The sequence below is a fragment of the Nicotiana sylvestris genome, chromosome 10, assembly GCF_000393655.2.
Source record: "Nicotiana sylvestris chromosome 10, ASM39365v2, whole genome shotgun sequence".
Lineage (NCBI taxonomy): Eukaryota > Viridiplantae > Streptophyta > Magnoliopsida > Solanales > Solanaceae > Nicotiana > Nicotiana sylvestris.
In genome coordinates this window covers 11151244-11163884 of record NC_091066.1, presented here as the reverse complement: position 1 = coordinate 11163884, position 12641 = coordinate 11151244, and the positions used below count along the sequence as shown (strand labels likewise).

Genomic DNA, 12641 nt, shown 5'->3' with positions numbered 1-12641 from the left:
TATCACCACATAATTTCAATTGGGAAATAATTCTGAACATAGCAGAATTATACTCACTGGCAGATTTAAAATCTTGTAGCCTTAGATGAATCCAATCATATCGTGCCTGTGGAAGAACAACCATCTTCAGGTGGTCATATCTATCTTTCAAATTATTCCACAGTATGACAGGATCTTTAACAGTAAGATATTCCATATTCAGGCCCTCATCAAGGTGATGGCGTAGGAATATCATTGCTTTGGCACAGTCTTGGTTTGATGCCTGATTTTTGTCTTTGATGGTGTCTGCCAGACCCATCGCATCAAGATGAATTTCAGCATCAAGCACCCAAGACATGTAGCTTTTGCACGATATATCCAGGGCTACAAATTCAAGTTTAGAAAGATTTGACATTATTTAGGAAAAGAAAGTTCTTACCTCAAATACTTTCAAAATATTTGCTCGAGATGGCAGAGTCTCGTGCTGATAACATGTTATAAAATAAAGACTGTAAAGTAAAGACAAGTATAGAGAGAAACTGATATATTATTCGAATTCAAACTGATGTACATAATGAACTGAAATCTCTTCTATTTATAGAAGAAAGGAAGCTGCTGTGTAAGCTACTACTATACCAGATATGGATAATCTTCTACTGAGAGCAATGTTTATCCATAACGGAGTACTGAACGGATAAGCTTATTATACCCGGTATGGATAATCTTCTACCGGGGGTAATGTTTATCCATAACTGGGTACCGAAGTGATAAGCTTTTCAGGAAGCTTATTTCCAATAGAGTACTTAAATAGATAAACATATTTACGGTGGAGTCCCAGGAAGCTTATTTACAACGAAGTACTAAATGAACATCCATAATATAATATATTTATAACATATTTATAACATGTATATAATTGTATTGATTAGGAATTAAAACTATGGATGCGTTTATTGACACAATTAACTTTGGAAGGCAGTTAAGGTTCAATTGGACCATTATTGGCATAGAAGAATAAGTAGAGAAAAGAACAAGTAACTACTGATCACCTAAGTTATCTTATCCTTGTTATAACTTAAGAGAGGTAAGAGAAAAAACGGCATTTCAGTTGAGAAGATTTGCTTGTATTTCATTATGATCAAACTTTAGCATTATTTATTATTGAGCCGAAGTCGTGTGAGAATATAGAGATCAAATCTGGCCCAAAAAAAGTAGAGATCAAACATATGTAACCGATACCATCTATTTGATGATATGTTTTCAAATATAATATAAAGTTATATAAATCTTCTATATTTATACAGCCCTATTCAAAAAAAAAAAAATGTCAATCTAAATAAATTCTTTCTGAAACACTGCCAAGTAAAATCCTGAGCATCAGATTCTCATGTTATAATATCAGAAAGTGGAAATGGATTATAAACAAAACTGAGATCTAAGTGAATAAAAATAAAATGAATTCAGTTGCTACCTCTTTTCTTTGTCCCCCCCCCCCCCCCCCAAACATCTATCTTACAATTATAGCAGTTCTATATTACAAATCAAAATTGTGTGGAGTTGTAAAGACCACAAATACTAGTTCGTTTACACTCAATTATGCATGCATCTTCCTAGACATTCTGGTTGGTTTCATCTGGGGCTGTAACAGTTAGATTTTTCGAGTACAGGGCAACAACTAGCCCCTCCAATCAGCAATGGCGATTGATGTACCTAAATCTTGAGTCAATATCAGCACTAAGTATAGCCATGCGGAAAACCACCAGAGCAGGAAAGGTGAGAGAATCCAACCGAGAGCCCAGCGTTGGTATCTCCGAGCCAAATACTCAGTCTTGCATAGCTGACAAGAGCTAGGTCCTTGGAAACTCACCGTGTTAGATCATGTCAACAGCGATCAATAAGGTATTACGTACGGCAACGCACAAACGTCAGCAGAGTCTATTTGCAAAGCTTCTGACCATACCCGATTGTCATTAACTTCATCAAGACACATGTCGGGCTTCCTAACCAGAGTACTTTTGCTTCCAAACAACCATTCCTGGTCATCAATTCCCGACCACTCGTCCATCTTCGGAACTGAGAGTATCTGGTTCAGATACTTGGAATCAGGATGAGGAGGTCTTCTAGACGCTTCAGCAATCTGATCAGCACCAGGAGACGTGGAAGAAGCTTTTGGTTTAGACATAGCCAATGGCTGACCTTTGACTGTACCATTGACCCCGTTCTCCTTGTTTGCCAACCTAATATCAGTGGCAACTCTGTGTCTGTTGGATAACTTAATGGTACCATTAACACTGTGCTCCTTGTTTACCACCTGCACATCAGCGGCAACTCCTTGTTTGTTGGAAGATAACATTTCTGCCTTTTGATGAGTATCTGATATCTTTCCATTCTGTGTGGGCTGATGAGAGGATGAGGGCCGCAGCAATTTAGCAGGCCTGACTTCACTCTCTGTATAGCAGAATAAAAACAAGCAACAATAATCAGCCAAACCCAAAGGACAATTGAAGCTGAACATGCTTGCTCAAATTTTCGTGTGATTCACATGAAAATATTGAAAACAGTAGGTACTGTTATCAATTACCTAACAGACTATAGCCAAAAACATAAGAAACAAATCACATAACACACTTGCAGAGCCTTCCTACTATCACTAGAGGAGGATATAAAGCAATAGTCTTCGATAAAACAGCAGCTGTTAATATTTTATTCAACTCACCATGCAGGAAACCATTTGTTTCAATTTCTTTTCTTTTTCTGATATTTCCCTCAGTGACTATTCCAGCAATGTTATCCTTGGGTACAAGTGGAACTTGGTGGTTGGTGTTACTAACATTGAAAAAATCACTCTTATTGTTGATGTGTCTTGATTTATCCGGTTCACTTTTCCTATGTGCACTTTTGTCCTTCGCCTTATTTTCCTTTTTCTTTTCTTTTTCCCTGTCTTTCTCCTTCGCATGACTTTTTGCGTCCTTTTCTTTATCCTTTTTCTTCTCTCTTGGTCTGTCATCTCGTTTTTCTTTGGATTTCTCTTTTTCCTCTCTCCTGCTCTCAACATTCTCTTCCAATGGAGGCAATCCATGAAACTTGCTCTTTGCCATGTCCGGAAAGCTGGGAAGTATTGAATTAACACCAATTCTCGGTTCAACTCTGACTTGATGTCCATCCATCTTATTGCTATATACTCTTTTCTCCTGTTTCTTTTCCTTTTCTTCAACAAAATTACCAAAATCCTTGATGTACGTATTTGTCTTTTCATCCCTTTTCGACTCAACTGGAAATCTCTCAGCCAACTGACTTCCTGCACCCTTCTGTTCATTTCTGATCCGCCTCGCCAACTCCTGTACAAATTTCGACTCCTCTGTCTCAACAGTGGGGAGGCTGGTTTTAAAGAGCTTTTCTGCATGCGGGCCCTGAGACTGATCGCGGTATTTTGCTTCCTGTGAGTTGATGCTTTCTTTTTTAAAATGTTCATCTCTGCTAGGAAGCTTTTGTCCACTAGAAACTCCTGGTAGAACGTCAACTCTTGCCTCTTCAGAGATGTCACTTCTCTCTTTATCCTTGTCCTTGTCCTTCTCTTTGTCCTTTTTATCTTTGTGCTTTTCCTTCTTGTCGCGGTGTTTATCCTTCTTGTCTTTCTTTTCCCTGTGTTTCCCGTCACTCCTGTCTTTATCCCTTTTTTCTTTACCTTCTTTCTTTTCTCTGTCTTTCTTCTCCTTTTTATGTTTTTTCTCCTTCCGTTTCTCCTACAAAACAGCAAAAACATGCTAGTTCTATATTAATAACGTAAATGTACAATCAATGCCAACATCCTCATTCAACAAAGAAAACTGAAAGGAAAAAATTACAATTCTGAATAATTAGCACAGTTTCACAACAGAGTAAAGCACCAAACTTGAAAACTGGAACGAGGAGTTTCATGTTCAGGTGGGAGTTCCAGATATAGACTACCTGAGCACAAACACACGAGAGCACCCGCACATTGCAGTAGTTGCTTAGGGGAAAACACCAACCACCAGTAGAGAACCAATGGCCTTTATTAGAGCAATCAAAAGAATAACTAGCCCTTCTTATCATTTATATTCGAAAAGCAATTATAAAATAACATTGCAGAAACATTGGTTTTACAAGAATAGGGAATAACCGGAACAGGACACGAGGAAATAGAAACCCTAAGGCAACATCATCTTCCCAGTGAAATCATTCAAACACAGGAGGGAAGACCTAGGATTCCCATATCCAAACACAGTAGAGAGGGGGAATTCCTCCTTTACTGTTGCTTAGGTTTCTACTGAGGCGGAAAATCCTTCTTCCCATGATATAGAAAAACTCTCTTGCCCTCACACACCAAAGCTAAGCTAACCAGAAGCAATCAGATATTGGCTGCATCATGAAGCTGAATCCCTTGTTGCATCCACTGACAGATGCAATTTACGAAGAACTAATTTTCATAGATGCATCTCCAGAAGATTTCTCACAATGCCACCTTCTAGAAAGGTGATAACTGAAAATTAATTACAACTGTTATTTGTTAAGATCATATAAGAGACTAATAAATAAAAGGCCTCAGAGTGAACAAATACACATTTGCAAAAGCTTGCAACTCACTTCCCATTCTAGGATAATCTGAATTGGTGTATAAGAGAAACCTTTATTTGGATAAGTTATTGGGGAAGGCACTAATACTAAAGGAGATCTTTAAACAGTATTCACTCTCATCTTGGCAAGGCACACAAATCCTCTACTGCCAAGTAATACATAATTATCAACAAAGTACAAACATATGAGCACAATCACAAAAATCATTCACCTATGTCAGATTTGGACTCAAAAAGCAACCCAAAAGGCAATAGAACCATCCAGCTAGTTTTGCTAAAACATATGTCCTCTCTTGATAAGGTAAAGTAAGGATTTATGCTCCAGGTTCTATCCTTCATGCTTTTAAAGGAAACAATCACCGGACAATATTTTCCATTATCACGGATTCTAGTCCTTGAAACAACAGTCATATTATCACCTAAAATGGTTTCAGATACTGAATAGAAGTAGAAACATTTCCAGGTCAGGACAAACATGCAACAAGGAGATTTAAGAAGCTTGTTCTTCTCCACATCATCCTAACGAGTAGGAGTTTCAGAAAACATCTAACAAGGATACCAAATCAAAAGAAAGAGAGGAGGAATGATGTTGCATACTGAAGATCTAATCAATCAATTACATAATACTATTAAGACTTGAAAGACAATAGGAAATACCATTTGTTAGTACATCAAATTTGATTCACAAAAGAGGTACCTAATGAAAGAGGGAGATGGATAACTTTCCCGAGAAGAAACAGGAATACTCAAATTACATCAAGCGGGATCACTCTACGATGAATTCTTCATTTTTTCAGTCACTACACAGGTCATAGCTAAATAGCTAAAGGAAATGCAAAAACACAATAGCAAATTGCAATATTCCAAATCTACAAACAGCAAGTAAATATCAAGCAAAGTACTTTGTCCTAGGGAAAACCTACAGCCTCACATGAAATTCAAATGGATACAGAAGATTGTACATGTTGGCTTGTATGTGAGAGTTATTAGCAATTTCCCTGAATAACTAGCTTTCTATAAGGTTTTTTATTCAAATATTAGCAAAAGGCACTAAGTCAATAATAACCATCTTTCCCAAGATTACATCTATAAAGCGCTCAAAGAATTATACAGCCTTCCAAATCAATTAGATTCTCTCAGTTACACTAGGGGAAAATACTCAGAAATGGCTAAGTTATAGCTAATAAGATATATTAATATTCTGTCCAAGTGTATATCAAGCATGATAAGCATCTCTACTATTTATGCCCGAGTGATGGTTGTTCTTCCTTTCAGTCTGTGCCGAAGAGAAGCTCAAACAAAGAAGAAGCTAGCCCGGGCTGAGTTCCAGCCTGGCCCGCCCTTCTGCTACAAGGTATGAAATGACAAGAGGTGAGGACCTTGCCCAATCCATTAATGAATCGAATGGTCCTTCACCTTGAATGTACCTAACTTCTTACCTTCCGCTTTGAACCTTCAACCTAAGTTGCTCGGACTCTTCACTTTCGGTGCCGCACCCGTGCCGACACGACATGGGTGTGGGTGTGGAAGTAGGAACCGTTCGGGATCTGGTTAATCGATTTTAGGTACTTTGAGCAAAATCAACAGAGAAATTCAGGACAAATGCAGTGATTTCTAAATCAAAATAAAAGCTAGGGTAAAATTGTAAAAAATGGAATACCTTGAACGTAAAAATTTATATGTCAATCTTTTTCCTTTTTTCTCTTCGTATTTAGGCACCATTTAACTTTTCCACATAATGTCGCATAATTTAGGCATATCTTATTAGTCGATTTTTGGATATTTGAACTATTTTTAGCCGAATCCCCACACCGGTATCCGTAAGCAGATCCGTACCCCCGAATCTTAAAATTTAGATCATGAAGGATCCGATCTCGAAATCTGCACTCATATCGGACACCTGCACCCGAGTCCGAGCAACTTAGCCTTCAACTTCAACCACTAGCTTGCGGGCATGACATAAAGGACCCCCAATTTCAACAATTGCCTTAGTGATCCGCCGGTGCCGAGTGGAAGGGCCGTCACTCAACAGATAAAAGTAGACTGTTCTAGAAAAATGATCGGCTTTATTTCAATTGCCTTACCTGAAAGGGTGAAGTTCGGGTTGTGTGAGCCCCCAATTCTCTTGAGTTTCATCCTTGGCAAACAACATAATCCCAAAGGTGGGATACCTAATGCGAAGGGGAGCTGCGAACCAGAACTTTCTCACTACATTGCATATCTTTGCATTGCATATCTTGCATCTGACCCACAACGGTAAGCATATCATAACTAAACCCGACATCAGCATTGCATCCCAAACATAATTAAATCCAGCATCAACTTTTGCATCCCCAAGAAAGCAGAAATCTATGGATCCACACATAAAGCATCTACTACATCGAATTCTTCTTGATCGGGGCAGCGGGCTTTTTGTTATACGTAATGAAAAAGTGTCTTATTATTGTTTCAAAAATCATCTCCAGGAAATGATGCCTCATCATACCCAATGAAAATAAAGTGAATATGATTTCCTAAATACTCATTTCCCTTTATGAACTTCTTTTCTATTTTATAGTTTCGCCTTCGGAAAGAGGATATCTTCAAGGTTCACTTATTCCAAATGTACTATGGACCACCTAATTATTGAACCATTTTCCCACTGTAGCTCAATTAGTTTGCAGCATACCCAGCCCAAAAAAGTATTGTACACACAGCCTAATCAGCAAACTGATAGCCTAAATAAGTATAATATGATCCAAGTATGTAAGCACATACCCCGAATGCTTACAGTTTCGACATCACATAGCAAATAAGTGTTCCCATACATTTCTCACTATAGTACTGTAAAGGTATGACACTCAAGAACACCTTGCCTTAATGTATCTAATCAAGCAAACTGCGCTAATGTTCCTTTGCCGAACGCTTTTTTCCCAAAAGGAAAAGGGAAGTGTGTAAAGTTTCTTTATTTGCTTCTACTTTATTAAACACAAAATCGGGAGACACCCTGACAACAAAGTACTTCCCATAAACAAACCCAACAGAAACAACATTCTGAAGGAAAGTCGCCTTCTGTATCTTATTACTTTAAATAAATTTCCTTTTCCATTCAAAGAAACACAGGCATAAAGAATTTTTTAGTATTTATTTTCTGTGGCATTAAATATCAGCCTCTGCTAGTTTTCTTGATATGTGGATGAAGGGATAATTGATTCACCTTCTTTGGATTGTAGCAAACACCCCCCCCCCCCCCTTTTTTTTTGCTTGGTTGGTCCCTTTCTAGTGTTTAGAAGTTGTAATAGCCAGATTAGATATTTCATAAATCTTCTTAAAATCTGTTCAGGCTAGTGTACTGGCTAGTTTGAGCCTTTAAAGGATCCAAGTGCTTATTAGAGACTAGTTAGCAAGCTCAAATATCTTATAATCACACCACTCGATATGTCATTTGTTGCAAGTGTAAGCTGATTTCTCCAAGCTCCTTGTCACATTCATTTTAATGCATCAATTCACATTCTAAGGTATAACAAAGGGTTTGCTAGGACAACATCTTTTGTATGAGAATAGGAGATACAAATATTCTTAGATATTCTGATGCAGACAAAGCATGATTTCCTTCGGACAGACAATCCACTTGACGGTATTATGTTCCAACTAATAGGAGGATATCTTCTTTTTTTTAAGAAAGGAGGAGGAAAATCTAATATCTTTAAAAGCAAAAAAACAAGATTAGCTGGATCAAGTGCAAAACAGAGTGCCGAGCAATGACTATGGTTACATGTGATCTTATAAAGCTAAAACAACTTCTCCAAGAGTTGAGGTGCAAAGAAGATGAACCAACGAAATTCTGCAACAATCAGCTGCATTGAACATTATTTTATTTACGAAGCATTTTGAAATAGATGTCATTTTATTTAACAAAAGATTGAATTGTGATGAACTGCTACAGGCTTCTCAACTCAATGATCAATGAGCGAATATTCATACAAAATGACAATGCGGCACCAAATTGAGTATATTTGAAAAAAGCTAGGATCATCCAAATATGTATGATCCAAACTTGAGGGGTGGTGTTATGAATGTTAGGAATTCGTAAATATGGAAAAAGTCAATTCCTTGTAAATATGTAAAGTATAGGATCTTCTAATTGATTAATTAGGAATAGGAACAACATAAGGCATACTTACTTGTAAACACTATACAAATCCAAACATGCTTGAGAAAATATCAAACAATTCAATCTCAAAATCTCTGTCTTTTTTTCTCTGTTTAACCAAATATTACAGATGTTATGAAACACATAGAGCTAAGTAGCCTGTGAAAGAAGATGTCAAAAGCATGTCTTACATAAAGCAAAATGGTCAGGCAGTTATATGCAATTCATTTAAACTTTAGCAGCACATTTAAAATATTTATTAAGAGGAAAAAAAGAAAAAAAGAGGAAACATTCATACTCATCAGCAATTAGTATGAAGCCGTTTAAACTGAGGTTGTATTTGCTCGGTTGCCAGAAAGATAAAGGCATTCTTCATAAGATTTAAGGCCTTCAAAAGGAACATCCCCAACATCCTAAGGAAGTTCTACAGGAAGGTTACTTTTCAAAGATTTTATAATAAAGAGACATCATGCCGCTGAAATATCCACTACACAGAATCATAGTGACTTAATCCCTTCACACGAAAGGTGCTTACAGTAAGACTGACCAATAAGTTTCTCTTTTTCTTACTTAGTATTCTTTGCACCAGCGATAAAACTAAGCAATGATTACAACGTCCGATGAGTTTTCCTAGAACTCAATGAGCAACTTTAACATGCTCATAACAAAAAAGATCCTAAATGTCAATTACCAGAAGCATGGATTGCAGGATTATCCCAACGAAACTTATGGGGTTTTACTTGCATTAATTACCAAACTCATCTTAAAGCCAGAATCCATTTTCATATAATAATAAAAAACCTTAAATTCCCCCAAAAGATTACTAAACCATGACCAAACAAAAGAATAAAGGGATCACATCATCAATAATCTGGACCAAAAAACAAGCACATCTCTACCCATCTCTCTTAACCAAAATCACCCTATATCTCTGAGCAGTGCTTCAAAAGAGTCTTCTCCTTATATATTAATCCAACGACGCTAATGAGGTTTAAAATATCCTTCATACTCAAAAATTCCAAGCAATTAAATGAAATTACCATTTTATCATTGCACTTAACATGACCAAATACGACAAAACAATAAACTCAGATTTGACACGGGCCCTATTTTCCAGCAATAAAGGCTAATCAAATTATCTCATTTCAAGTACTACTTCGGAAAAAACACTCCATTGGAAGATGTCCATGCATCACAGCTAACCTCTTTATAATGAAGTAACCATCATGAAATTATTGGAATAACAAAAACATATCAACATAATGTGATAACTTGAACAAACCTCTTTTAATAAGTCCCCGTCCTCCGGTCTAGGCTTCTTTTCATATCCTGGTGGTGGAAATGGAAAGCAACGAGACATGGCACAGAATTCTACTCCAAGCTAAAAAGGCGCTGTTATGGAAACAGTGTCCTTCGGTTACTTTCTCACAGCAGTGTTCCAGTAACAAGCCACTAGACTCCTGTCCATTCACCATGACCCCACATTACTTTCCAACTTCAACTCACCTCCATTTAATCCTAACTCAATCAGTCCAAAATCCCACTTAAATTAAACTAGCTCTTCACTTTAAATATCCAATGTGATAAACCTAGGTAGTCAGAAACCCCCTTCAAGTACTCGAAATCTAATATCACAGAGCTAAAACACGAAAAAACCACAATAACTCAAGATGGTAATGCCACAAAAAAAAAGCTTTTCAAGAACTATGTCAATCCAAATGGTTTTCTTAGAAAAGAGAATTCTCCAAAGTAATCTGATCCTTTATCTTGTCTAAAAAAACAAAACTTTACAACTATCACCTCTTCTTGCATATCACTCCAAAGCCAAATAACATAAACATCCCTACACTAATTAAGCAAAACTGATAAGGAAACACAACAATCCCTTTTCACTTAAAAACTCAAAAAACCTTTCTCACTTATCAATTCTCCTTTTCTTTTTCCTTTGTTTCAATAGTTCTCCATTTCTACTAGTATAATATACAGTCCTCTTCCATACCCTAAAAATCTCTATCATTCAATTCCCAATTAGGCTCAAATTATCCCCCCACAATCATATTTTGCTCTGATCTGAAGCTCAACCAGAAGCTGATATTAACACTGAGAACCCTTTCTGATCAAAACCCTAATCAGTTGGAGCTTGACCGGTATCCGATCCAATTTCAAAACCCTAAAAATTCCATCAGAAGAGCAATTCAGCACCCAAGAACAGAACAAAAACCCTAACATTTACCCAAAAAAATCCAATAAAAATGAAATCTTTATTGAAGTTTTAAGGAATCAAAGTGAAAATTCAACACCCTTTTTGACCCCAAAATAAATCATCTTTTTTTTAAAAAAAAAAATGCCCATTTTAGTAAAAATACATAAATGGGTAAACTTTTTTAAGCTGAAATTATAATCAATGAAGTTGGGTATTTAATTCTTGTTTTTTTCTTAATAATTTTTACCTTTAAGGATGGAACAAGATCTCAAGATAATCGAGAATAACACAATGGATTTTGCAACCTCAAATCACTCTTTAAGGTTGTTATATTGTGAGCTTTTTCTCTTAGTCTATAATAAATATAGGGTTTGAGAAAAATGGGTTTTTTGGGGGGTTTTTTTTCTTTCTCTTGTTTGTTTGCTTTGCTGTTTTCTGTTTCTGGGTTTGGGAAAGAGGGAAAGGAAAGCGGAGGGTAAGAGCCTAAGCCTCACATATATTGAAGAGAGAGAGAGACAGAGAGGATCCCACTCTCGCCAACTTGTCCGTTTGATGAACTCTCTCTCTTCATCAAATTATACACTCAAGTCCTCATAAGTTATATACTAGTGCTAGAATCTATAGTACTCCAAATAGTAATAAATATCCATTCTTCTAATCTACTTGTCATTTTCCATACTCATCCATCCGACTAATAGGTTGTTTGGCCAAGCCGGAGAAATCAGCTTATTTTGAGAAGTGCTTTTGAAAAAGGTATTTTTGGAGAGAATCAGTTTGTGTTTGGCTAATCAATCTGAAAAGCACTTTTGAGAAATAATTTGTATTTGGCCAAGCTTTTTAGAAAGTGCTTTTAAGTGTCAAATTACGAATAAGGACATGAATAGATTTACTTAATAATTAATATTATAAGTAAATAAATAATATCAAAATTTTGTTATTACATGCAATAATTAAAAAAAAATTCATTTTATTTAAGTAAAATATGAAAATAAAATTAAAAAGTACTTAATTCTTTTAATATAAGTTAAATATATTAAAATTCCTTCAACAAATATAAAAGCATTCACCCCTAAAGTCACTATATATTAGAAAGTTTCCTAAAAATAAGAAGAAATATTTATAAATTAATATCGTAAGTATTAGGTTTAAGGGTTATTTTGGTATATACTATATTTTGTTAAGGGTATTTTAGGTAAGAAGAAAAGCCAAAACTGCTTCTGCTTCTGCTTTTGGAAAGAAACTACTTTTTTCTGCTTCTCTGAAACTGCTTCTGTTTCTTCCCAAAAACACTTTTTTCCCCAAATAAGCTTGGCCAAACACCTCAAATTAGGAAAAAAAAGTGCTTTTGGGAAAAAAACACTTTTTTTTCTTGAGAAGCTTGGTCAAACGGGCTATAATTCAGATTGATTTCACATATAGAACACATAATTATAAGATAACTTGTTCAATGTTTGGTTAAAAAAAATTTGTTTGGTTATGTAATGATGAGTGGTGGTGGATGCATATTTTCGCAAACAACATCGATGGATAATCACAATTAAACTTATATGTACAATTTAAATTTGAAACAGTAGAGACTTAATATGTACGCAAACCTTACCCCTACCCCGAGAGGCAGAGAGGTTGTTTCCAGGAGACCCTCGGCTCAAGAAGGCTACAAGAGTCGATATATTAGTACCATCAATAGAATCATAATAAAATGACAGCAATATAAGAAATACGAAATAGATGG

At 36.1% G+C, this 12641-nt stretch overlaps 1 protein-coding gene across 1 annotated transcript; it reads right to left on the bottom strand.

Moving 5' to 3' along the window:
- Positions 1-1491: 1491 nt before the first annotated feature.
- Positions 1492-11485, bottom strand: LOC104222433 (uncharacterized). Its single transcript, XM_009773666.2, has 4 exons — positions 11157-11485; positions 9989-10876; positions 2696-3722; positions 1492-2427 (listed from the first exon to the last, which is right to left on the bottom strand). Exons 2-4 carry the CDS (start codon positions 10064-10066, stop codon positions 1871-1873), a joined length of 1662 nt encoding a protein of 553 aa, XP_009771968.1. The 5' UTR covers positions 10067-10876; positions 11157-11485; the 3' UTR covers positions 1492-1870.
- Positions 11486-12641: the final 1156 nt, after the last annotated feature.